Source organism: Podarcis vaucheri, assembly GCF_965113315.1.
Source record: "Podarcis vaucheri genome assembly, chromosome: 11".
NCBI lineage: Eukaryota > Metazoa > Chordata > Lepidosauria > Squamata > Lacertidae > Podarcis > Podarcis vaucheri.
This window is the reverse complement of record NC_138749.1, coordinates 28,334,184-28,361,452: the sequence shown is the minus strand read 5'-3', so window position 1 is coordinate 28,361,452 and position 27,269 is coordinate 28,334,184. Positions and strand designations below refer to the sequence as shown.

Here is a 27,269-nt window from a genome sequence, read left to right as displayed (position 1 = left end):
GCCAACTAGGTACTGTTATGAGAGAAAAACCTGCTCCTTTTCCCTTATGGGGTCCCCAAGAGCCCACACAGAGTCCTTTTGTAGGTCCTCTATCGGTAGGAGAAAATAACAAGAGCAACCAGAGAATACTGAGAAGCAAAGCAGCTAGTAAGCCTCATCTTTATTAAACTGTTGCAACAGGGTCCTCACTCACCACATGCCAGAGGGAGGAGGAACCCAGAACAAAGGCCCTTATATAGACCTTTTAAACTGCCCACCCTCAAACTCCAGACCACCTCCCAGAAACATCATACATACATCACAGGCGGCGGTCTAAAACAGAATCCTGAGTATGTTGTTTATCTCCTGTCTGGCAGGTTACCTGATTGCATTATCTGGGTTTTGGCCACTCTTTTATTATAACTACTTAATTCCTGAATCCAGGTCACATGCTCACCCTATCCACACCTTAAATGTGCCCTTAAGGCAGGATTGATGGGCACAGAGACATTTCCTCCCTCCTTGCAGAGAAACATTTGGTCAATTTGGGAAAGTCAAAATGGTTTCAGGACTGCCTTCCTGTACTGTTTCAGACATGTGGTTTATGTATTTGTGTATGTGTTTGTCTTGTACATTTAATTTACATATTTGAGACCATAAATTCTTATAACAATACCTACGGCAAGTCCGCAAGCAGAACTGCTCTCTCCCATTCTGTACTATAGCTTCCACAGTGAAGGGGGGGGGGGGAGAGAGAGAGAGAGAGAGAGAGAGAGAGAGAGAGAGAGAGAGCAATAGCCATTATGGTTGGTAGCCTTCAGTAGGCTTTATCCTCCAAGGTTTGCCTAAATCAGGGGTAGGCAGCCTAAGGCCCATGGGCCGGATGTGGCCCAATTGCCTTCTCAATCCGGCCCGCGGACGGTTCGGGAATCAGTGTTTTTACATGAGTAGAATGTATGCTTTTATTTAAAATGCATCTCTGGGTTATTTGTGGGGCATAGGAATTTGTTCATCTCCCCCCCCCCCAAAAAAATACTGTATTTTTCGCCCTATAAGATGCACCGTCCCATAAGGTGCACCTAGTTTTTTTGGGGGGGAAATAAAGGGGGGGAAAATTATTTTCCCCCAGGCTTCCCGAGCTTCCCCCGACCCCAGCCCCCAAACAGGCAGTTCTCTGCAAGCCGTGGAAGCCCAGCGCCGGGCTCCCGCTGCTTGCGGAGAAGTGCGTGAAGGCTGGATGCGCTGAGCTCAGCGCGCGCAGGCTTCAGCATGCAGGCAAATCTCCAAAAGCAGCGGGAGCCCAGCGCCGGGCAGGCTTCAGCATGCAGGCAACTCCGCAAGCAGCAGGAGCCCAGCGCTGGGCTCCCGCTGCTTGCGGAGAGGTCTGCGAAGGCTGGACGCGCTGAGCTCAGCACGCACAGGCTTCAGCATGCAGGCAACTCTCCGCAAGCAGCGGGAGCCCAGCGCTGGGCTCCCGCTGCTTGTGGAGAGGTGCGTGAAGCCTGGAGAGCGAGAGGGGTCGGTGCGCACCTACCCCTCTCGCTCCCCAGGCTTCAGCGAAAGCCTGCATTCGTCCCATAGGACGCACACACATTTCCCCTTCATTTTTGGAGGGGAAAAAGTGCGTCCTATAGGGTGAAAAATACGGTAGTCTGGCCCACCACATGGTCTGAGGGACAGTGGACCAGCCCACGGCTGAAAAAGGTTGCTGACCCCTGGTCTAAATTCCCCTTTATACCATCTGGCTTGGTGGTTGTCGCTGCCTCTTGTGGGAGCAAATTCCATGGTTTTAAATATGTGCTGTGTGAAGAAGTACTTTCTTCTGTCTGTTCTGAATCTCCCAGCATTTAGCTCCATAGGATAGCTACAAGTCTAATGTTATGAGGAAGAAGAACTTGCCTTGATCCACTTTCTCCATGGCATTATCACACGCGTTTATATTATGTCACCTCTTGTTGTTGTTTAGTCATTTAGTCGTGTCCGACTCTTTGTGACCCCATGTCCTGGACAACTTAGTATTTTCAGCAAACATGGTCACGCCACTGCTCACTACTATCTCTAGATTGTTTATAAACAAGTTAAAAGCACAGGTCCAAAAGCCAATCATTGGGGGACTCCACTTTTTACCTCCCTTCGTAGAACCATTCCTGATATACAAGAGTTATTTATTTGATTTATATACCACCCTTCATCTGAAGACCACAGAATGGTTCACAACATAAAAATACAAAATGAAGACGCAAAATACACAATAAAAGCAAACCAAACCAATAACCATCCTTCCACAAGAGGGCCACATCTTATTCCCATGAGTGCTAAGCTTGTAAGAGGTTTGAACCCTCCAAACCATATAGGATAACACATAAAGCTATTTTATTTCACTGCAAACGCAGCCAATACTATGACATAACATGTATAAACAATACAAGAATTCTAACCTATGGTCATTCTACAGTAAGATTTCTCTACCCCGTCCTTCCCTTCATTATGTTCCTCATTATTTTAGATTTTAAGTTCCTTGGAGTCAGTCATCTAACTTTTTAATGAAACACTTAAATACACAATGTTACATGTATACTGATGGCACTGCAATAATAGCAGCAGCCAACTATTTAAATGCACAACAGTTAACTAAACATGCATAACATACCATTGTAGTGAAGTGGCTTTGGAAATCCATTGAATATAACAAAAATGATCACAAAAATGATCCCTCAAAATGCTAAGCTGCTTTCCACTGGCACACATAAAAATGATGTGCTCGTTATAGGTGGTAAAGAAAGTCAAAATGTAAGGAAAGGCATTCCTGCCTTCCCAGCAGGAAATAAGATTTAAAAGGCAAACCTGTTGCTCTGTCTTCATTCGAAGGCAACAGCCAATAATTTCTCTGGAAATTGAGGAGGCGATGGGAAGAATGTTGCAGTTACAATACTCTCCGTTAATAACTCCTTCCATAAAACTGGAATGGTTCTTCCAAGGTAGAGCAAACACATCTAGTCATTAAGTTAGGCAACATATTTTACAGCAGGAAGTTTTCAAGTCGATCTGTGCATCAGTATAATTAAGCGCCACTGCAGTTATGATTATGAAAACACACCTCTTTGTCACAATAGCTTGACAGACTACTGCTTCTCCTCTGAATCAGCAAACCATAGAAAATGTTCTGCTCTGCTGCTTCTTCACATTCTAGCCACATTTTTCTCCAGCTGCAGAACAATTTCCTTCAAAGCTGGATCTTCTGCCCAATTGACCTCACTTCCAATAATGAGATTCTGAAACAAAATCAGTTTGTTTAGCTTTTAAAGAAATACTTCATATACGTCATGCTCCCAATAGCAAATGGAACTCTCTTCAGGATGTCAGTACTAAAAAAGTAAAAAAAAAAAAGTGGGCTGATAAAAGAAAGTGGTCATGCATTGTGCAAGTTATACGTTTGGTCATTCTCCATCTATGCACAGAAATTTTAAAGTTTAATATATTAAACTGTCAATAGATCACAAAATTCCCCAGTAAAAGCAGCTTTCTCATCAGTAAAGTCATTCTTGCTAGCAGAATATAAATTGACTCAATTTATATTTAGTACAGATCAAAATGAAATAATCTGTCGTTCTCAGAGGCAGTTTTACCTGGAAGATGTTTTGAATCAATGTCGTCATCTCAATTTCCTTTTGCAGATTTCTACGGGCCTTCTTCAACATTTCACTCACTTCCATATTGTCCAGTTCCTCTTTTTGTTTCATTTTCATATTATGTATATCTGCCAGTTTGCAATCCATAGCTTGCTTTAGTGCTATTGAATTATGAGGAGAAAAATATGAAACTATGAACTTGATTATTTCCTAAACCCTAGTGCAAGAAGAGGCTTTGTAGTGAGTGATTTATGACATGGTTTTAAAATAAAGAAATACAGTTGCACCTTATTTGTCGAACACCCTGGAACTCATAAGTTTTGGCTCCCAAACACCGCAAACCCGGCAGTGATTGTTCTGGTTTGCAAACGTTGTTTCGGAACCTGAATTTCCGACAGGGCTTCAGGGGATTCTGATTGGCTGCAGGAGCCGCGATCTGGTTTTTGAACATTTTGGAAGTCAAACGGACTTCCGGAACGGATTCCGTTCAAGTTCCAAGGTATGACTGTATGCCTCCATTCCACACGCCATGCTTAAACTGTTAGAACTCGAAACATGTAGAGTTTTATCCAATGCTGCTGTTTCATGAGCAGAAAAGACTTCCATCTGACAGAACTTCAATTCCCTTTCCTTTCCCCCCCTCCTGCAGCTATCTGCGCACCCTCAAAAGCTGCTCCACAGGGTTGGGGGACCTTCCAGAGCAGATTTATGGGCATGCATAGTATTAATACAACCAATAACGAGCTACAATACACTTAAAGAAGCCACTACAATGCAAGTACTGCATTTCAACACTGTTTGTAAAAAGTAGCAAGTCAGCACTGAGTAGTGAACAAAAATCAAAGGTAAGTGATCTTATATAGTAATTGCAAACTTTGAGTGGGGAGTGCCTGGCTGTTTAGAAGCAAAATGGACCTGGACCGATGAAAAATCAAGGTACTGGTTTCTACATACTAAGGGGATTCCCGGTGTATGCAGAAGTATATATTAAGTGTGCAAATAAAAACAAGCTCTGCTGATTCTACAAAAACTTAGTTTTGGAAGAAAGTGTGTACATATTAAGGCAGGTCTGTGTGAGTGGGAGCAGTCGGGCCTCCTTGCCCTGGGCATTGGAGGGCTAAGCTAGCCAAGGGTCCCTCCAGATATGCTGTGATGCCAAGAGCACCCTGTGGCAGACCGGGGACTTATTGGGTGACACACCTGTGCATGTTCATATGCACTGCAAGGCTCTGATAGTAAAATCTGGACCTGCATACTAGTGTGTAGCGTCAGGTCAGATTAGGTGTTGGCCCGTCTCACGGACAAGCCTCCCGCCCTGGGCTTCAGACAAGCTCTGCGTGGACCTGCATTAAGGTCGTAATGTGGCTTAAGGTTCTTTTCTAAATGGGATCATGAAAATACAGTCCTACCTCGGGTTGAAGTCGCTTCAGGTTAAGCCTTTTCGGGTTGCGCTCCGTGGTGACCCGGAAGTAACGGAGCGTGTTACTTCCAGGTTTTGCCGCTCGCGCATATGCTCAAAATGACGTCACGCGCATGCGCGGAAGCGGCAAATCGTGACCTGCGCGCGCGCACACAGACGGGCAGTCGTGGGTTGCGTTCGCTTCAGGATGTGAACGGGGCTCCAGAACGGATCCCATTTGCATCCTGAGGTACCACTGTATGAGTAAAGCAAGCGGCAGTAATCATCCAGTAAAGCCAGAATTGGAGTAGTTAACGGGAAACTTTGTGGGGATGCTTACCTATCTCTGTTATTATTCTTGAATGCCCACAGAAAGAAACCTTAGCACCTGTGTAATTGCACACAATGGTACTGTGATGTGGCCTTTATACTGTTCTTGGGGCAGCTTCCTTACCACACCCCTTTTGCACTAACCACCAGACTGACCATGAGAATTTATAATGTGCACATCCATCATTGGGTGGAATGATGTTTCCAACACACACTCATTTTCATGGCACACCACCTTTATAAGATACGAAAGGGAAACTGATATTTCACTACGGTTAAAAAACTTACATTGTCTTCTCTGCTTAACTGCATTCAATTTTTCTTCCAGTTCACGTGACTGCTATATTAAAAAAGCAGTTCATTAATATATTTTGTAAAAAATATCTACCCTGGTTGTCAGAGTAATACTTGTTGGCATCCGTCTACCTCGAGTGCTCTTCCAGAGGTGAAGTCAAAACATTGAGTTAGCAGCACCAAAGTGACCTCCCTGGGGCATAAGCCTGAGCAGTGTGTATGGAGGTCCTGGGATGCCCAGATGACAAGACCGCCCCCTCTTGGCCTCGCTGATGTGGTCCAAAGGAAAACAGATAAATATATTTGGCACCAACTTGGCTGCAGGAGTTGCCAGAAGGTGGTGTACAAGATGCCATCCAACCACCTTAAAGACTCCATTCCAGATTTGTGTAGGGTTTACTCCTTAGGATTTTCTTCTCCCGAAGATGTCCCACAAGGCAGTAGAGGTTTGGGATCAGTTTTCCTCCTCCTACATGGACTACCTTCCCAGATAAGCCCCATCTGCCCCTCACTTCTCTATACAACCTGTGCAGAAACCAACTTCTTGAACATTGGACCCACTATTGGTCTCATCCACTCAATCCACTGGAACCCATCTTTACATATTTGGAAGTCCCTTATTCACTGAGGGTTTAAGACCCATTGGCTCCCCTCACCTGGTTTAGCTGGCCAGTCAAAGCCATTCCCGGGGTGTGGCTACTGTTGCATGCTGACAACTTCTAGGAGCCACAGGTGCAGGGTGGAGACCAAAGGTGGACAAGCTACCCTGAAAAGAGCACAATGTGTCCCCCCCCCACTACCCCCCTGACACCCCAAAGTAATACTGTAACTGTGAATATTAACTTTAGTACTTTTTTTTTAGGAGAAAGGGTAGTATGTAAACACAGTAACTTTTTAAAGTACAGCTACACTTGTATCTACCATGGGTTGCAAATATATCTTTTCTAGACAATGAGCCTTAACGTTTTAACAGAAAGGATACTTGCCTGCTTCAATTTAATTACTGCAGTACTAAGCATCATAATGTGTTTTATAGTCTCCCCGATCAACCTAATGAAAGCATAAACAGAAATCAGCATGACCCTGAGGCCCATACAATAAAATCAAACTTATATGCAAATGCACTTAAACAGAAGCCTGATGCCCTTCTTCTAAGAAAACCATATATAGGGACATATAAAGTTGTCTTACGTCAAGGAAGACCACTGGTTCACCTAGCGCAGTACTGTTTACACTGACTGGCAGTGGCTCTTCAGGGTTTCAGATAGGGGACATTCCCAGCAAAGCATGCAAAGCTCTACCACCGAACTACAGCCCTTTCTCTTTGGGATGGGGTGATTTGGAGAGAATATGCAGTGTTGGATTCAGCTGCTTAATTCTTTCCCTGGCTGTGGTTTTCTGCTGCCCTTCCCACATTGTTCTTTTCCCACAGGGGGAGTTGCAGCAGAAAGCAGTGGCCAAAGATTAAGCAGCCCCCATACTGCTATTTCTCTCCAAATCATCCCATCCCAAAGTGGCTGGTATTTTTGTTGTGCATTTTGTGTGTAGCATTTAATTTGGTCCTTAGTTTACACCAGGGCTGCGAAACTCTTGAGTCTTCCAGGTGTTGGCCAATTCCCATCAACTGGGATGGCCAATAGTCAGGGATTATGGAAAATATATTTTGGACTCTTGGTTAAGACTTTATTGACACATTTCCCCTGCAATATGACCCAGCCTTGTATGTTTTATTGAACATGACATACAGTTTTATTATGTATTTTATGTTACATTATATTATATCATACTGAGTTTCTTGCTTTGGTGCCTAGATATCTTTATGTTGAGTGGTATAGAAGCTGATAAGTAAACAAACAAACAAACAAACAAACATAGTCTAACATCATCTGGAGGGCCACAGATTCCCCACCCTTGGTTTAAATCTATTCACAGACACAATTTAAGTGAAGGCAGTTTGACTTCAATCCACTTTTCTCTAACAAAAAGAGTTGAAAACTGCCTACACCAGATCAGGTCTAAAAGCCAGGTGATGGGGGTATTTCTAATGGCCAAATATTCATATATCAATAGATCTGTCTTTGGCTTTTACTAGTACTTCTATGTGTGCATTATGCCAGCTAAGCATGCAACACACCTGGGCATCAAGATATTAATCTGCAGCCACAACAAGTTGCAAGCAGTGAAAAACAACAATAAAAAGCAGTATTTATAGAAAGTCTCAAAAGTACATGTTATGGCACCAGCATCTGTGCGTTGTAGTGCAGATTTGGTCAAGTTCCTATGAAGCAAAGGGGCTGGAGCCATTTAAAAACCAGGGTGGGGACAACAGCATGCTAGACCGCCCACTTTTTTATTGTCCATATTTTCCCCTCTTCAGCTGTTTTCTTCCTAGGGGAGTTACTTTAACTGTTATGACTTCCCTGTGAGAAACTGCCAAAACATGTTATGGGGAGGTAAATGACATAGGCGCTTACTCTAAGTGGACGCTGCCCAACAAACAAACAAACAACCAAAAACAAAAGCAGCAGCTGCCTTCTACAAAAATCAGCAACAGCACAATTCTGAGGAAGAGGTTTGCTGAGATCACAGCTAATTTTAACCTGATTCTAGTTTTAAACTGTATCCCAGTTGTAGTTAAATGGAACCACAGTATGAGAATTTTACAAAGGACTAAAATAGGGCATTGCAACAGCTGATTTAAACCAACTATAAGGGACTATAAATTTCATCTAGGAATATCAGTTGTCTAACTAGAGTGCCTTTCTGAAATATTCCATTATCCACAGAAGCAGTATTTGCATATCAATTCCATAGTCATTAAACAAGCTACAAATACTCTTGTCAGTTAAATAATTCAGTTTAAATAACTCCTTGGACTTTCAAATCCCCTTACTTTAAGTTGTCATCATTGTTCCTCAGCTTGGCTCTAAGTGCATCATTTACTTGCAACCTATACAGTTAAAAAGAAGAAGAAAAGTAAGATGTGTTCTGAGGAAATGCATGACAGTATGTCTAGGACATTCATAGAAGAAATAAGAACTGGATTCTAAGAATTTTTTCTGCTTTCATATACACATTGATATTTTTACACCACTTGTCTTTAGGTGTTCTCTATGTTTATATATCAGTTTTGCCAATCTCCGATCATGGAATGTAGCTGTGATGGGATGATGAGCTGCTTGTGCGTAAAATCATAGTCCCTCAGAGTTTGCTAAAATCTACAAACCTCGGTTTGTGACGGAGTGCCTCAAACATGGCTCCTTCAGTCACTGGCAGATTCCGACAGTGGCTGCTTTCGGAATCGCTTCCAACATAAAAGCTCCTTAACGGAAACACGTCTTCTGGACTCACGGCGTGACAGTTTCCGGCGAGGAGTGGGTGTCCCTATGGGAGGTCCAGAAACCTCCCCACTGTTCTTGCTGGAAGTGTCCCTGAGCCATCCCTCCTGCTCACTTTCCCTCAGAGACCCACCTCTCCCCCTGCTGGTTCCTGCTTCAGCTGCTGAGTCTCTCCCAACCTCCGTGAGCCCTTCCACCACCTGTCCTTCCGATGGCAGTTCCCTGACAGTAACCACCGCCCTGGCAAGCAAGCCATCAAAATATAGATATTCCACTTGGTCCAACTCTGAGGGATTACTCAAAGTACCTGGCATGTATGCTTTAAGGAAGTTCAGTAGATGGACTTTGCGATCCTCTTGAGATAAAAGTCCTGGAGGCTTAGGATAGCTTGAAAAAACAAGCTTGTTTTGAAGCAACACCAGCTTCCAGTTCTTATTTGATGGAACGCTCTCCTTATTGGATTTGGAGTTGTCTACGGTTAAAACGTAGGCCCATGGATCTTGGGGCAATAAATCTTGCTTAGAGCTTGGTGGTAGAACAAGCACTGAAGGTTTTAGACAATCCAGAGCTTTATCAGCACAGACATTTGGGGGCAAATCCTGTTTAACTGTCTTCTTGGCTAAAGACTTCACCAGGTTCCCTCTAGTCCCAGAGGCTGATATGCGCTCGAGTAGGTTAAAAAGCTTTTTAAAAACCATTTTTTTATAATGCACTGTCTTAAGATTTTTTATGTTTTTACTTTTTAAAACATTTTTAACAACTATGGATCTCCTTTTACAAGCATTAGCTCTGCGGGCTTTCTTACCCTTCCTTAATGGGCCACTTCTGCAGAGGGTGGAGGAGAGGCCATGATTATTTTCCGATTCTGCAGGTATTCTGACGGGTTTTCTCCAGAGAGTTTTACAGGAGTCAGCCATGATGGTAAGAATTTTTGTGCAAATGTCCAAGTAGGACTTTATGGATTCAATGTCCTCAGTAAGAAGCACTAGCCATTTGATGATTGAGAGACCCTCTTCATTTGGCTCGTGGGAATGAGGATAAGAGTCTTTCGAAGGTTTAATATTTCCTGAGGCCAATTCTGAAATTTGTTTTAACATTAGTTCCTCCATTTTTTGGTCTAGCGATGGTTTGGGGGGAGCTTGGGGTTTGGGCTTTCAATTTCGGGGATGCTTCATCAGCTGTATCGAGGATATTTTGTGTTGCTTCCAATATATTTAGGCTTTTATCGCTGCTTTTAATATATACACATTTCCATGAACAAATGATGCACCATAACTTACTGACTAAACATTACAGATCACATCAGAGTATTTCAAAGATCAAGATGTATATAAAACTTTGTATAGTAAGGAAGCTTGTGTTTGTATTTCTGAGGAAATTCCAATAATATATTTTATTTCAGTTAGTGGTTAAGCTGTTTCATGTGCTAAATGTCATAGGTTTTATTTATATATTCACTAAACCATTAAACCATTTTAAAAAAAGAAAAACATATATGAAGTTCAGTAGAAGGCAGCTGCAGAATAAAAAGTTGTCTAATGCTCAATTTTGTAAAGCATAAAAATTACTATTAAGTAATTTCACATATGTAACTTTGCTGCAAAATCAAGCACTGAGTTGGATCCACAAGCCCATTAATTTCAGTGGATCTTAATTCCACATAACATTTGCTGGATTGTGACTTGGATTTTTTAACTTCCATGTGGTAAGAATCAGACCAAACAAGCCATCCCTGTGGTAACAGACACAGTATATTTTCAATTCCTGCAGACTACATTAGTTCTTCATTCATGTCCTATGTTATACTTCAACTTTTCAGAAATATTGAATCTTTACCTTTGTAATGCCAAAGTTTTGTGTCTGTGTGATAGCTTCACTTCTTCCAATTCCCCTTCCAAGACTTCTATTGCACTAAGAGCAAAAGAAAACTCAGGTAAACAGAAACCAAGGATCAAGTGATCTGAAACGTATATTTCTTAGGTGATTCTTCTATCAAACTTTTCTAATTGGAGAAGTTTTTAACACATTTTCCTAGTTATTGATGTTTGAAAAGCAATATTGCTCTGCTCAGATATTGGTCCTTACTCTTTCTGCAAGTTGCATTGGGAACTTGGAGATGTAGAACAGCAAGTAGATATGTAATGCTAAAATTATTCATATAATGATATCTGCTCCTCCTCCGCATTTAATGTAACATCTGTGTTGCCAGCATTATTGGGTGGGAAAGCTTTCTGAGACCATGCCGCACAAGCACGTAACTTGTTATTGGATGCAGCATTCAGCATACAGATTTCAACTTTCATTGAGAAATTAATCCAGTTTCTAGACCCCAAGGCTATGAAAAAAGGTTGGTGTGTGGACAATACAGGGGAAGGGATTGAGCAGAATTCCCCAGACAGGCAGTGGAGTATTAAGACCATGGACAGCTTGTTGCTCTTCTTGATTACAAGGGGCAAACATACAAAATATGCAGACAACCATTTACACAATTTAAACTGGCCACAGAACTTCCAGTTTATTTTTTTTAACATGGTCTGAGCACAATGAACAAAACCACAACAAGCCGCTTATCCCATATACCTTGCTTTCACACACATTCCCTTGGAGATACATCCCACTAAAATAAGTAGTTTACTTTCAACTATGTCTGTTAAGGATAAACAATATTAAAACTTGCCATTTAAACTCAGAAGCATAAAGATATTTTAGACACTTTTAAACACAAGCCTGATAGTTTATAAATACAACATTTTCAGTTATTTTGTTAAATAACAGATAATTCTGCAAATAGAAATGAACTAGAATATGCAACGTGTAAAGAGATACAAGTTAATGCTTCATACCCATGTCCTCCTTACAAACATAACATTGCCGTTAGCCCTTTGCCTTTAGCACAAAAGTAAGTTTTTGCTTGTTTGAACTGTACGTGGCGGGGGGGGGGCATGGAAACATCATAGTAGCATATTCATTAATAAGTTATGATGACATACCACAGAATAGTCTTTTCATCAATAACTTGATCCGTAATGATTTCTTCATCTGTCACATAAAAGATGAATATGTTAGAAGTAACTGAAAAACACTCCCCCCCCCCAAGAGGAACATGCTAATAGTATAGTAAGTTTCAAAACACCATTTCATAAGATTATAAAGAGAAATAAAGTCCTCAAGAGACTTCATCCGGGAATTTACTTTCTAAACAAGGGCTTATCAAATAACTTTACCTGTTTGTACTGTGTTTTTTATTTAGCAATATATAAACATAAGAAAGTTTTTATTTTTCACAATGGTAGTCACACACTTACTTGCATTAACTGTTGCACTATATTCCAAAAGTTGTTGCTTTATTTGTTCTCTTACTCTACAAAGTAAAAAACAAATTGACAGAAAAAAATCAAGAGAGTGGATCTGGTAGTAGTTTACAGAAAATTTATCTTGTTCACATATGAATTAATAGCATCCACCTTTTATCTGATACTGAAATCAAAGACAGTGGCATTCTGATCAGCATTTTAAAGGAGGAGCTGGGTATGTCTTTAGAAAGACCCAATCTTCAGATGAAGGGCAGTATACAAATTTAATAATAATAAAAAATTAACATCCCGAAAGAATCTTGCTTCTACCATTACCACAACCTTGGATTCCAGAAGAAATCAGCCATGGCACTCTCAACTATGGCCTTTTACTCTGACCTACGGTAACTAATCAGGGAGAGAGGCCCACCCATTTGTTCTCTGGCACAGAGCCATTTCCTTTGTTCTCTTAGTGAATCATAATTAGCTGGCCTGGGCTCAAGCATAGTATACCACTTGAAACTTATAACCTATAATGCAAGGGTGTGTGGGTGCCATTGAGGTTGGTCTGGAAGCTGCGGCTAATGCAAAACACAATGGCTCAACTAGCTGTAATGTCAATACAGCTGGACAAAGCCCAATATAGCCTGGAACCATAATTCCTAAAATATACCGTAATCTTATCCCTTTATGCCCAGCCTATGACTGTACTCTGAAGGAGAGTGTTTGTTACAGATAACATATCCTCAGGAGAAAATTGCCAAACGTGAGTGGCAACATAATCGCTGGCAGGCCTTGATTATTGCTTCAAAATCACATAGATCCAGGGAATTCTGGTCTCTGATTAACAGAAGGGTGAGGAAATACCCAAGGGCAGTCATCCCTGCACCGACATGGGAATTGTTCCTGAAGAAATGTTTCTCACAGGCAGATGCTCCCTCCGACCATCTGATGCATCTGTTTTCCCACCTACCTATTTGGCCTCCCACCGATCCTGACGAAATAGCCAAGCTAATAGCCCAGCTGAAACCGGGCAAAGCCCCAGGGCCCGACCTGATCCCTGCTGAAGCCATCAAACTACACCCAAAATGGTGGGCTGACATCTTGGCCAAAACCTTCGACGCAATCAACGCTTCTGGTCTCATCCCCAAAATATGGAAGGAGGCCATTATAGTACCAATTCATAAAAAAGGTTCTCCAATGGAGCCGGAAAATTACCGTAACATCAGCCTCCTTTCGATCATAAGGAAAATTTATGCCAGCTTTTTGTTGACGAAACTATTGCGATGGGTAGATGAGACTAACCAGATTGGCCACGAACAAGCAGGGTTCAGAATTAAACGCTCTACAACTGATCATGCAATAGTTCTTTACCATCTGGCACGGAAGTACTCCTCCCCTCCCCGGGGCTACCTGTGTGCTGCCTTCTTAGATCTTAAGGCAGCCTTTGACAGCGTTCCTAGAAATATTATTTGGGAGAAACTTGCGAAACAGGGCATTGATAGAAGACTCTTATGGCTTATAAGTCAGCTCCATGAAGGTACCCTTGCCAGAGTGAGACTTACTCCTGCGGGCGACCTCACAAATTCGATACCAATAAACAAGGGAGTGCGCCAAGGATGTATATTGGCTCCCTGCCTATTCAATCTATTCATCAGCGACATGCGAGCACCCCTAGTCAACGCATCACCAAGTACACATGCGCCTAGACTAGCGGATTACCGCTGTCCACTCCTTTTATATGCGGACGACGCGGTAATTCTATCTTATACACGTGTTGGACTAACCAGAGCTCTGAAGATCTTTGCCACGTATTGTCAACTCAACCAATTAACCATCAACCATGCTAAATCTAAGATTCTGATTTTCGCCAGAAGTCGGAGATTATACGAATGGAAGCTTGGTGGAGCAAAAATAGAGCAAGTCCTAAAATTTCAATACCTAGGAGTTATTTTTCAGTACAATTTGGGGTGGAAAGCACAAATTCAACACCTCCTTAACAAGGCCAAAACTCTGTCATATGCGCTCCTCCGATTTTTCTTTTCGGATGGAGCTTTGCATGTTCCCTCGGCCCTAAAGGTGTTCAAGGCAAAAGTGGTACCCGCGCTTGCTTATGCTGCCCCGCTCTGGGCCGTGATGACAGACCTTGCTCCTCTTGAGACTCTGCAAAACCAATTCCTACGTCGGCTCCTAATGCTCCCCCTGTGCGTAAGCAACGCAGCCATGCGATTAGAATTGAAGATCGCATCCTTAGAAACTTGCCTGTGGAAGCAAGTCTTCAATTATTGGTTATCATTGTGGCATAGATTACCAGACCATTACCTTGTCCAATGCCTATGGCGAGATGAATTCTCCAGCCTTTGGACTAGTAGAATTCATGCCAAACTCCTGAGTTATGGAAACTCTCCTTTAGATTCCTTAAAACTAGATCAAATCACTGCTCAAAGACTGATCCGCCAAAGACTGGATGACATCGATTTACAGCGAAATTACATGCTGGGGGGAGGTGTTTGTTCGCCCCAGAACATTGGTATCACTTTAACTTACCGCGTTCCATCATACCTCTCCTCCCTTTCGACTGTTGCCCATAGGCTGGCCTTCACCAAAGCGAGGTTTAACGTTTTTTCCCTCCAATGTCTTGAGACATAGATTCTCAAAGGGCCAAGCCTCCGCCATGTGCGAATGTGATAAGGAGACACCGGAGTCGCTTCAGCACATTATGTTCACTTGCCCCTTATTCAAGGTGCCACGGGCAAATTTGTTGGGATCAATCATACAGAAACTAGAGGGTACCCCACCAAAATTCCACCTTGCCCAAATCTTGCAGGATAAGGATACCCATATGACCCTGAAAGTGGCTAGGTTCCTGGTCGCTGTCCTTACCCAAAAGCGTTGCCAAGGAGCACCACAAGCTAATTAAGGCGTAGTATGCCATTCCATCTTATAGTATTTTATTGTTATAGTAGTGTTTTAGCGGCTGTTTTTTCCCACATGCACAAGCTGTTATTTATGTCTTGTTTTTATCTGTATGGGCCTATGGCCGTAATAAATTATTATTATTATTATTATCCTCAGGAGGCCTGCTCCATGCAGTGTAGAAATTGGGGCTTTAGTGTGGCAGCACCTACTCTTTGGAACTCCCTCCCACTGCGTATCAGATGCTGCCTCTATAGTCTTTTGAAGACTTTTCTTTTCCCACGAGCCTCTTAAGGGTAGATTTTTGTTTTGCATTGGACCCGAAGTTGTTTTTTATGCATGTTTTCACCGTTAAATAGCTTCAGGACTTTTTTTATTTCAGAAGCAAGAAATAAAAGCCACAGAATAATAAAGTTGGACAGGATCCTGAGGGTCATCTAGTCCAACCCGCTGCAAGGCAGGAATCCTGCCCACAGCTCAAACCACTAACCTTCTGGTTAACAGCCAGATGTACAGACCTATTGCACAGACCCAGGGACTTTAATAAATAACTAAATATGCACAATTAAGGTTTACATGCTTCCAATGCATTTCTTTTTTTTAATTTTATTATATTCAGGATTTTCTTGTTTTACAGAAGTGTAGTGCCTCGTTTTTTTGTTTTTTTCATGTAACATTTTTACAAATCCATTTCATTTGTTGAGGCATTAGGGGGAGGAGAAAAGAAAAAAGAAAAAAAGAAAGGGGGTGGAGAGAGGGAAGATGGATAGGGGTGGGGTCGGGTGGCGGTGTTTCTATTATGTTTAATGTATGTAGAGTTTGGTGTCAGCATTGTTTGTGTTGTTCACTTGTGTTCCTTTGGTGGTGAGAGAGGTTGGGGTTGGCCTAGGGTGTGATTGTTTGCTTGTGATTGGCTGTGGTGATCTTTGTTTTCGTGGGTGGGTGAGGTGGGTGGGTGTTTTGGATCAGGTTAGCCATATTGATTTGTATGCTGTTGGTGGATTATTGTCACTGCTTCCAATGCAGGTGGCATAGAAATTCAAATCCACCGTGATTTTTAACAGCAAATGCGGCAGTTTGGAGGGTGTGTGTGTTTGTGCGTGCGTGTTTGTAGAGAGGGCAGGGGTGCCAACATGAATACTGTATTTTTTTTGGGGGGGAGGCATAATCGATCACACGACGTGGCGCACGCTCACTCTTTGAATGGCAATGCCCATCAACTTGGGGGGGGGCGGCCCCTTCAAATATTTTATGGGGGAGCGAAGGGCGTTGGCTCCTATGTGAGGGAGTGTGAGGGTTTCTCTGTGTGTTGAGACTCCGCCCGACACCAATACCCAGAGAGGGCCTGACCTTAAAAGCGACACCAGGTCCAGCTTCTCCTGCCCCTCCTCGCCCACGAGCCGCCGGGCTTCTTCGGACGTCTCTTCAACGAAGCCCTCGAGAGGAGGAGCCGCCGCCGCCGCCGCCGCGCCCTCCCTTGTTTCCATCGCAAGCCAGGCCCGCTTCCCTCGCGCAACTCCCTCCCTCCCCTCTGTTTCAAAAGGCCCGCCGCCGCAGCCTTACGTCACGGTCCCGAGGGAGCGCGGCGATCGATTGCTCCAGCCTGAGATAAGCCGCACTCCCAGCGCCGAACGAAATCCGAAGACGCTCTACCTTCCGGCCTGGTGGGCCACGCCTCCCAGCTGCGATGGGCGTGCCGAAGAAAGCTCCTCTTCGAGGGGGCGGGGCGTCAAGTGCGTGGAGCCGCCTTTGGACCCCGCAGAAGGGGGAAGAGAGTTTTTTTCGTGGGCCGTCATTTTATTAATTACTACTACTACTACTACTACAGCGTTAGGTCCTCTCTCGCGCAGACACCCATAATAAAACAAAGAAAAATGGGTAAAGGAGGGCGGTTATAAACCAACTAAAACAAGGGGCGGGGCTTTAGGCTGCAAGGCTTGCAGTGTTAGGATGAAAAAATAAAAAATTGTCCAGTAGCACCTTATGGACCAACTAAGTTTGTTCTGGGTACAGTGGTACCTCGGGTTACAGACGCTTCAGGTTACAGACTCCGCTAACCCAGAAATAGTACCTCGGGTTAAGAACTTTGCTTCAGGATGAGAACTGAAATCGTGTAGCGGCAGCAGCAGGAGGCCCTATTAGCTAAAGTGGTGCTTCAGGTTAAGAACGGACCTCCGGAACGAATTAAGTACTTAACCCGAGGTACCACTGTGTGAGCTTTCGTGTGCATGCACACTTCAGATACGGTGAAGCAGAAGTCACCAGACCTCTATATTCTTTGGTGATCACTCCTAGCTGAGTAAGATTGTCTTCCATATACACGGTTTTAACAATGAGTCCTAAGTGATTGTGGAGGCCAATTCTGGGTCCACACGTCCTTCCACAGTGGGGACGTTGGTTTCCGGGCAGGAGCTGATCATGATATGGATTTACCAAGCACTGACCTATACATAAGGGTAGGGTGATCGCTGGAGAATTGATGCTTTTGAATTGTGGTGCTGGAGGAGACTCTTGAGAGTCCCATGGACTGCAAGAAGATCAAACCTATTCATTCTGAAGGAAATCAGCCCTGAGTGCTCACTGGAAGGACAGATCCTGAAGCTGAGGCTCAAGTACTTTAGCCACCTCATGAGAAACAGCCAGTTACTTAGTAGGATTTAAACAAAGCAGAATGGGCTTACTAGAGCTCACTATACAATAGCATCTGCCAAGACTGACCTATATCATAGGTGACCATGTTCATTGTAGTCATTAAACAAATTCCTGTGTGCCATGCCCTCCCTTTTGCCTGATTGAACTGGAAATATTTCCAGTCCAGCAGTGTAATTGCAGTTGTGCTCTTCCCAAGACTTAGCAAATTTGTGACCATGAATCCTTCCTGGCATGCTTGAGTTGCTGTGAACATCAGAATAAAGATTTTTCCTCCCACCACACCCAACTGCAGGAATAGCACACATATTGCACCTGGCTCAGATAAATTGAAGTCACTCAAAATGATTGCACCAATTCAGATAGGCAGCCATTTCCCATCCTTTTCAGCATGGCTTCGTACTTTTAAAGTGACAGAACCTACTAAAGTTGACTAGCTTCAGGCTAACCTTCCCCAATCGAGTTGTTTTATTAAACTTTCACCAGCCCTGGAAGCTACAGTATGAAACACCCCAAGCAATTAATTATAAATTCAAATAATTATAAATTCAAATAATAAAAACTACGGTATATCTCACCTGTCCTCTCCAGAAAACCCAATTTGTAAGGCCTGAGCTGACAGCTATAATTTCTCTATAGCCCTTTTTTGCATTAGCTAAAACAATGTTAATTTAAAAGTGTGTTCTGTTTCCTTCAGAATTGCTGCTGCAACAAATATTGAAGTTTAAAAACTACACTAATAGGAGGGAAGGCAGGCCTTACATTCCAGGTATCAGAGACTGATCTACACATCAAGTAGTCATGGCTCATTTGATGTTCCATGTACCTGTGATTACATTTGATTTCCACTTGTGTCCAAACAGCAGCTTGGCCATCCTAAGAAGAGTGGCTACAGGACAGCAATAAAATAGACTTTAACAGAACAGGAAGAGTTCTTGACTATTAGAAGTTGCTCTTACAACTTACTTTTTCTGCAGACAAAGAGGCAACCTAAAAGTCTAGCCAAATTGGTTTCCCCAAAGCATACTTTTATAATGTTTTGCCAATCAGCTGCTTTTTAGTAAAGTTTGCTCATGTATTCTCCATTGTGCTAAAGAACATACAACCATCTTCATACTGAGAAGCCAAAGATTTATAGCTTATTTAAAATTATAGGCTGCCTTTGTGAATCCCACTAGCTAATCTGCAATTCAGGAATTTCAATTAGACCATGACAAGGAGATTAAAGTAAAAAAGAAGTTTATTAAAACTTTTATAACCACTATATTTATAATATACACACTTAAGTAGCAACACACGGTGTCAACTTTGTCCAACAGTTAAATTAGGTTGATTTCGAGAATGGTTTAGCCAGATCCTTTATGACTGCAGAGTTCAATGCTGGAAGGGTACTGATCTTGGCATGCTTGCTGGTGGCATATTTGTTCTTGACAGTCTGCGGAGAGATTGATCAATAGTTAATAATTTTTGCACCATTGTAGTCAACCATATCACTACATATTAGCATAACCAAAGCACACCTGTGCTTAATCACACTGACCTAGCTATAAAACCTTGTTTAGTAGCAAGTTAGGACTTACATGTAACCAGACACACAGTGGTATGGTTTTTGCTTACCAGATGCTTTGCATTGCCTCTGTTTACCAACATCACATTCTTTGCCATATGTTGCATAACAGGAATAAGATCAGTCTCGGTATATTGCATGTAGTGTTGTAGAGCTGTTGTCTAAGAGCAAGAAGTTAAGCATTAGAAATCCTTCAGAGTAACACTTGAAGGTCATGGCAGAGCTCAGAATGCCCTATGAACCTCCTTTGCACTTGATCTAGAGACCCTGGCACACATAACGGCATGCTTAAGGCTACCTAGAGGCTTTGTAGCAGAGGCAAGTTTTGAGGCAGATCTTCCAGGGTCACAGCTGATTCTCCAAGCCACTCTGCTCTAGCAATTCTAGCTCACACATGGGAATGAAAGTCATGGAAACAAATACCAAAAGTCATTTTTGGTATTTAGTGGAGGTGAAAAGCGTAGTCTTTTTAACCTTACAAATTTAAGGCTATGTCTGGGCTCAGTTACTTACCCATTCTCCCTCTTCAAGTATTTTAGTAGATAGGCAAAAGGCCGCAGCAGCAATTTGAGAGGGAGGGTAGTGTGCCATGTCATAATCCACCAGTGAGAGCTCCATCAGGTATTTTGCAAGTGTGTGTTGCTGTACATCGGCCTGGAATAGTTAGGGTAAGATAGTGTTTATCGCCAACGAACCCTGAAGACCAACAAGGAAGACTCTGCTTTGCATGACATTTCTGCCTATCTGAAGAACTGAATCAAAAGGTTGTGCCTTCACAGCTACACACAGTTAAGACAAAGCAAGATGTTGAGCTTTTTACAGCTTTTTCAGGACAAAACAATCCAACTCCATGGCCAATTTTAAATTTGCCAGGCTCCATTTTGAACCACAAATGCTTATAAAAGTAGTGATAGCCCACTTCTGCTTTCCCCAAGTTTGTGTCTTTCAGTTGTTTTGGCCCAGCTCCCGTTAGACATGCTGGCTGTAGCCAATGGGACTCACCCACTTGGAAGGAACCAGGTTGGAGAAGGCTGGCCTACTGGTAGGATACTGAATACACCTCCTCATGCCAAAAGGAGACATTTTAGGATTCAAAGTTTGATCTTCCTACACACATATTTGACTCAGGAGTGTCATACTGTGACCTAGTGAGATTGGCATCCCCTTAAACAGCATTACCTCTCCAATTTTTGATGCCCTCCGTAGGAAATGCAGTGGAAGAGGACGACCAAGATTGAAGTCCAGTGATCTCAGGATCTTCATCTCCATTTGCCTAATCTGCACGTTGGTGTAGGTGTTGTCTGTCACAAAGGCAAAGTCGCCGATTTCTGGAGGGTACATTTCTTCGTATTTGCTGGCAACGAACATGGCTGTTACACCAACCAGCTGCAGCATCCTCTTATGAACTTTGTTGTTCTGCAATAGAAACAACCGTTAGCCAAACTAGCTAATAACAATATTGGGGAAAATTCTTACATGGGCGTGGGAAACATTGTGATGCAATGTATTGCCTCCATAAAATGCAGCTAAGCCCCTCTGCCTTCTGTGTCCCCGCAGATTCTTAAGGAAAGACAGCTGCAAACAGGCCAAAAAAGAAAAGTGTTGCCATGCTGCTCTTACCTGCATAAAGCGATCAATAATGGCAACAGTCATGTACATAGTCTCTTGCAGGAGTTTGAATTTCATCTGGACCTGCACAAGCCAGTCAATTAGGACTGCCCGCATGTTCCCAGTAATTTCCTGGCCTGCCAAGTAGTTTGGTCTCACTGACTGCTGAGCCTGTGAAGAAAACAACAGATGTCAAATCATGTTTACCCGCACAAACGAAAAGAAAGGAAGCCTTGTTGCAGCTGAAGTGTCGCCACCATTCATTGCTTTTGAACTAGCAAGTTCCTTGCCCCCAGTTTTATAAACTGAGTTTGGATTCCACTGATATTTTTTTTCAAGCACAGCAAGGGCACACAAAGAGCAAGACTCCTAGCTGCTGCTGTCATTGGGGGGGGGGGCACCTGCTGTGTACAAACTTAAGTAGTGACATTTCCTAGTTATCTTAGATTTGGAAGAAACCTCAATTTCCAGAGGCATGCATCAGGCTTGCCTTAGCTACTTGAACCAACCTCAAGATCTCTCAAGTAGTTGTAGATATCCTTCACATATTCGCTGCAAAGGTTTGGATCTGAAGCATCATCTGTATCAATGTCTTTCACTTCAAGCAGAACATCTGAAAAGGCCTGGCACAGTATTTCCTCTGCTGGTGCACAACCAGAAGTCTCCATTGGGCTGGGGGATGGAGACTCCAACTGTTGAAGAGAGGTTTTCACTTATTAATATCTGAGCTACAACACTACACGTCTCCTTGGATTGTGGAACTCATGGCAGCATACATGGGACTGCAACTGGGCTCCTAATTCAGGACTCAGACCTGTTTAGCTTCAGCAAGGTGGCTGCATCATGAGTCCTCTGGTAGGCAAAAGGTGGTCTCTGTATAATAGCCCAATTACAAGTCAACTGCAAGTCTCTGCTGCATCCATGTCAGGGTTAGGGGAATCTCAGGCCTAACCTGGCCTATTGGTCTTTAGAATCTCCCCAGAACACACGTCTTAAAGGCCCTGATTTGCTCAAGTGTTTTTGTCTGGCTGGAATGTGTCCTAGAACTATTTTGCCTGTGGTCTGGGGAGGGCTGTGTGTGTAAGCCACACTATGGTGCAAAGGTAAATTTCTCATTTGTTGCTCTGCCCATATGGCCCACGAATGCTGACCAGAAGGGAAATGCCAGACTCCTGATCAATATTTTGTATAAGAGCATTGCATGGGATGCAGAGCTATTTGAGTGTTACTGACCCAGGTGTAATCATGATGCTAATGGTCATAGAAGCATAAAAGGATCCAGTGGTCCATACCCAGGCTGCAGGAAAAACTAAGCTATAGCCCAAAAGGGGTGGCAAAGAACAGTAGTAGTAGTGTGAGATATCAGAAGTGCTAAGGTAGAAGGATTCAAATATCCACTTTAAGTCAAATACTGGATTGAGTATTGGATTTCCAACCAAAGGGATTGCAATTAAAGATTCAAAAGCCCATTGTAATAGACATGGTTTGTCTCAAGTTTCTGCATGGGGGGGGGGGAGACCCACAATACTGTATTCACAGAGTTGATTTTCTTAAGAGAAAATCAATATTAACCTGGCAGCAGGAAATACCCAGTGGTGTTTTGGAGACCACTGAACACACAGTTTGCAAGCCCTGGAAGAAAGTTGTTTGCCATTAAAGTAAATTGTTCAGACAGCCTTAAGTTTGACCATGTAGCCCACCCAGGGGCTAAAACCCAAGCCTCAGTATGCAGACTGCCAATTATTGCTAAGGGTAGCTAATGAATGTTCAAAAATAGCTGTTTCAATATCAAGAGAAAACACATACTTATATAGCATATATGTACAACATATATAGCAAAAATGTTATTCATAATCCTTCACCCCCATGCCCCACCCAACCATAAAGCTAGGGCTATCATTTGCAAGTCATTTGATACCTTAACGGGTTCAAGGATGGGTTTTTCTTCCTTCACAGATTCATTTGGCTGTTCAGTAGGTCTTGTGACTTTTTGAGTTGTAACTTTGTCCAAAATGGCAGGTTTCAGTATTTCCTGGGTGAGGGAATAGAAGTGGGTAGAGGGAGGAATCATTGCAGTAGCCCTGATAGTTCCCAATGTTAAGCTCTACTTGGAAGGGGGGGGAGGGAAGGAGACACTTACCTTTTTCATTACAGCCTTGGCTTTTGCTTCACATGCCTTGTTGCCAATGTCCCCCAAGGCAGTCCTAGGCCTCAAGCCGGGTCTGGCACCATCGCCTCCCCGCTTGGTTGCCATTACAGCCTTGATTTTGTTCTCTGCATTGATCTTTGTGTTCTGCAGGAAGGAGGAAGACCCCGTTTAAGTACCTCTCTGTTTCACAAACACAAGGAAGCATTTGCACAGCTTTATGATAAAGCTAGGATGGGAAGGAATAAGAGTTCTGAGCCTTACAAGCTTCCCTACCTCAAAGCCCTCCTCCTATCAATTTTGATGAGACACAGTACTAATTAAGCAGAAGCCTTAGCCAATTCACAACTGGTAAAACTCAACAAGCCAGGGCAACGCCCAACTCCCCCCCCCCAAAAAAAAAGGGTCTGGGAACCGATTCACTAAATCTGGTAGGCAGAAAAAACTCGACACAGCAGTATAATTCCGTTTTTCAAATGGCAATTAGCAGTTACTAGCACCACCGCCCCTTACTTCCTGTGAAACAGAAGCTTATGCACGTTTCCTCGGGAGTAAGCCCCATTCATACGCCTGCATAGGACTGCAGCCTTAAGTTTGCCACCTCCTGCAAAAAAGAGGGCGCAGCAGGAAGCATGAAAAACAAAATTTCCCCCCCTCCAAAAGCCCTTTTCCTACCCGGGTGACCCGCAAAGCCATGATCCAGACTCGGTCTGCGCAACACGAGATGTTAATCCGAACCAGTCGCCTCCGTTCCCAGCAAACTCCCAGCGGCCGATTCCTGCTGCGCACGAGTCCGACGGCCGCCCCACCTACCGCCGCAAGTTTAAAACTCGCACCAGGCTGCGCTCATTGGCTGCCTCTCTCGGCGTCCGCCGCTTCCCATTGGCCGTGCGGCGTTACACCCTGAATGCGTTTCCACGGCTACAAGGAGGATGACTTCTCCGGGCGTTCGAAAAGGGGGGCGTGGCGAGAAGATGCGGAAGGTCACGTGGAAGGGATGGCTCGCTTTCAGTTTGGGAGCTCAGCTGGTGGACGAGGGGGAATAAATAGGTGGAGCCGTTGGCTTCTCATCTAGAAAAGTACCTCCCGCCTATCAAGAAACCAATCCAGACTATTATAATTCTCCTTATAGGACTGTGTTTCTGAGTTGTGCGTCCTCTCCCGCTTGCTTACGTGCGCCGGATTTTGAACTCCCATTGGTCCATATATTTTTTTTTACAAAAATAAGTTGGGTAAAGCCGAGCGCATTGCACAAGAATATTTTGGACTACAACGGCTTTCCAGACCCACTTCTAATTTTAATAGCGTCACCATAGGAAGGAATGCATCAGCCGCAGGTTTTCCCTACCCTATGCTGGGAAATGTACGCTGATTGAATCTTTGTTTGTCATACAAGCGTTGAAAAGGATAAGGAATAAATCCTTTAGGACTAGGCAAGCGTGGTGGAAAAACGAGGATAGGCTGAGGTCTCTGGCTCACCTCTGCCATGAATTCAGTGGGTAGCCTTTAACAAGTATTAGCATCTTTGCCTCAGCCCCTACCCTAACACTGCAATATGGGGACAGTAACCTACATTGCAGGATTATTGTAAGAATTACATCAATATACTGCATCTGTAGTGCACCAAACACTTAAAAGTGCTATATAAATGCTGTTAACAATTTTCCTTCCTCCCCAAAACTGAACAGTCTCAAGTTATTACAGTGGTACCTCGGGTTACATACGCTTCAGGTTACAGACTCCGCTAACCCAGAAATAATGCTTCAGGTTAAGAACTTTGCTTCAGGATGAGAACAGAAATCGTGCTCCGGTGGCGCAGCGGCAGCAGGAGGCCCCATTAGCTAAAGTGGTGCTTCAGGTTAAGAACAGTTTCAGGTTAAGACGGACGTCCGGAACGAATTAAGTTCTTAACCAGAGGTACCACTGTATAAAGTATTTGGGGCGACAGCTGTATTATACAGTCCTGGTTACATTGTAGCTATTATCATTTATGTCACTTCCTCCAAGGAACTCAGTCAGCATGTCATAGCCACTGAGCATGCTCAGTCCGTCCTGTTTTAGGGTTTCTCCCCTACCGATTTTAAAAAATTGCTACAGCCTTCATGGTCAGAGGCCATGAATTGTTACAGCCTTCATGATAAGTATGTTTCTGGATACTAATTGATGGAAAGCACAGAAGGGGAGAGTACTCTTGTGTGCTGGTGATGATGATGGAAAATGAAATCAAGCAGGAAATGTTGCAGCAACCTGTATTTTCAGTTACCCTCACATGTACCAAATAAATGTGATTCTATCACAAAGAGGTAAAATTTATAGATATCCAAAATGACCAGGCCCTAGAATAGTTTGCTCATGGAAGTGAGGAGAGGGTCAGTAACACTGAACATAATCTTAAGTGGTGTGATGTTGAATGAACTGAGAACAGCAAGCACAGTACCATTGAATTCTACATGTACGGAAGTGGGCAATTACCCCAAAAGTCCAGCGGTTCCACATTTCACTTCCAAAGAGGGAGCTTCCCCAAAAGACTGATAAAAGTCAACAGTGCCAAATCTCTCCTGAATACTTGAGGGTTTCAAAACCACAGTAATAGAAATATAGTCAAAATATACAACATAGATCAAGGCCAAGAGGATGCCAGTGTGGTAAACAAGCAAAGTCTAGGAAGCTACTAGAAGGCGGCTTCCTTCAGAAAATGGAAGTCTTGTCCAAATGGAAATAAAAAAGCACAAATTTTGGCAAAAGAAACACAGCAGACTATAAGGGGTGCAAAAAAAAAAAATAGGTTTCTTGATTTATCTGTCTCTAGAAGGGAATCAAATATATACTAAAGGAGGAAAACTTTAGTATATATTTGTATAAATCTTTGCATCTCTCTTCACTACAGAATCCCTATGTCTGAACTAACTCTCTCAAGGAGGAACTGAGGCAAATAGTGCTGACAAGAGATGAAGTCCTGGGCATTATGTATTTATTTTTATATCAGAACCTTCCTCCAAAGGAAGCCCAGGGCTATTGAATTAAAAACAAAACAAATATATATATCTATTACCAGGTCCAAATAGTATCCATCCATGAGTTACTGAATAACTCAAATGTGAAATTGCTGATTTTCTAACAAAAAATATGCAACTTGTCCCTAAGATCAGCCTCCATACCAGAGAGCTGAAAAGTAATCAATGCGACACCAATCTTTAAAAAAGTATCCAGGTGGATTCAGAAAAGTACAAGGTTAGCTTAAGGTCTGCTCTCAGAAACTGGTGAAAAGCATTATTAAAGACAGAATTAGCAAATAAACAAGTCTTGCTGAAGAACTGCAATGACAATCTAATCTCATGAATTTAGAGTCTCCTGTGTATGTTTAGCAGTCTTGGAATGTAAAGAGAGATACTCTTATGGAATTGTTATAAAAATTCTCGTGTCTCAAATATAGAATAAATGTTCATAAATGCACACGGTAAACACACATTCAAGCCACATGTCCGAAATAGTACAGAACAATCCTGAAGTCACCTTGAGTCTTAATGACCCCAAAGATTTTGTCTGCAGAAGGAATTATCTGGGAGAAGTTCTTTACACTTACAAATCCTACATATTCTGTCTTGAGGGCATGTTTTGTACATGAATAGGGTATGCCTGGGACCTGGATCCAAAAACTAAAGCATCTCAAAAGAGCGGCCATACTGACTAGGTAGGGCAATTTCAAAAGTCTTTAAAGGGGCTTCACCTTCTTGCAAGGGGGTGGGGGGTGGGCAGGACTCTGTTGCAACAGAAAATAAAGGGGATTTGCTTGCTTTCACTGGATTCTACCTCTCTGACTGATAATGGTTTTAGGGAACACTAAATCCCTGTAAAAGCCAACCCCATTTTTTCTGTAACTGTCAGTAATAGTTAATGAACAGGAGTAGAGAGTAGGAATAAATTGACAGTTCTTACACTGCTGGGGTATGAGAAGCATGGTCTACCAATGGTTGGTATTGGGACATGTGCTTTTTAAATTGCTATGCCAGAGATTGTGGTTTGTTACTCCTGCTGGCTAGAGAGGAGGCACAAAGCAGGAACAATCTCCATGTTTACAATAAATCAGTAACTACAGACTAGGCCAGTTAAGAAGAAACTCA

At 43.0% G+C, this 27,269-nt stretch overlaps 2 protein-coding genes across 2 annotated transcripts; both read right to left on the bottom strand.

Moving 5' to 3' along the window:
* Positions 1-2,127: 2,127 nt before the first annotated feature.
* CENPH (centromere protein H) lies at positions 2,128-16,707 on the bottom strand. The gene is made up of 9 exons (XM_082192045.1): positions 16,529-16,707; positions 12,275-12,330; positions 11,960-12,008; positions 10,806-10,880; positions 8,525-8,581; positions 6,618-6,681; positions 5,626-5,677; positions 3,606-3,769; positions 2,128-3,251 (listed from the first exon to the last, which is right to left on the bottom strand). Exons 1-9 carry the CDS (start codon positions 16,663-16,665, stop codon positions 3,159-3,161), a joined length of 747 nt encoding a protein of 248 aa, XP_082048171.1. The 5' UTR covers positions 16,666-16,707; the 3' UTR covers positions 2,128-3,158.
* A 2,342-nt stretch (positions 16,708-19,049) lies between these two features.
* CCNB1 (cyclin B1) lies at positions 19,050-23,983 on the bottom strand. Its single transcript, XM_082191521.1, has 9 exons — positions 23,824-23,983; positions 23,143-23,295; positions 22,921-23,034; positions 21,512-21,694; positions 21,015-21,173; positions 20,574-20,810; positions 19,908-20,048; positions 19,445-19,555; positions 19,050-19,262 (listed from the first exon to the last, which is right to left on the bottom strand). Exons 1-9 carry the CDS (start codon positions 23,842-23,844, stop codon positions 19,152-19,154), a joined length of 1,230 nt encoding a protein of 409 aa, XP_082047647.1. The 5' UTR covers positions 23,845-23,983; the 3' UTR covers positions 19,050-19,151.
* Between the last annotated feature and the right edge of the window lie 3,286 nt (positions 23,984-27,269).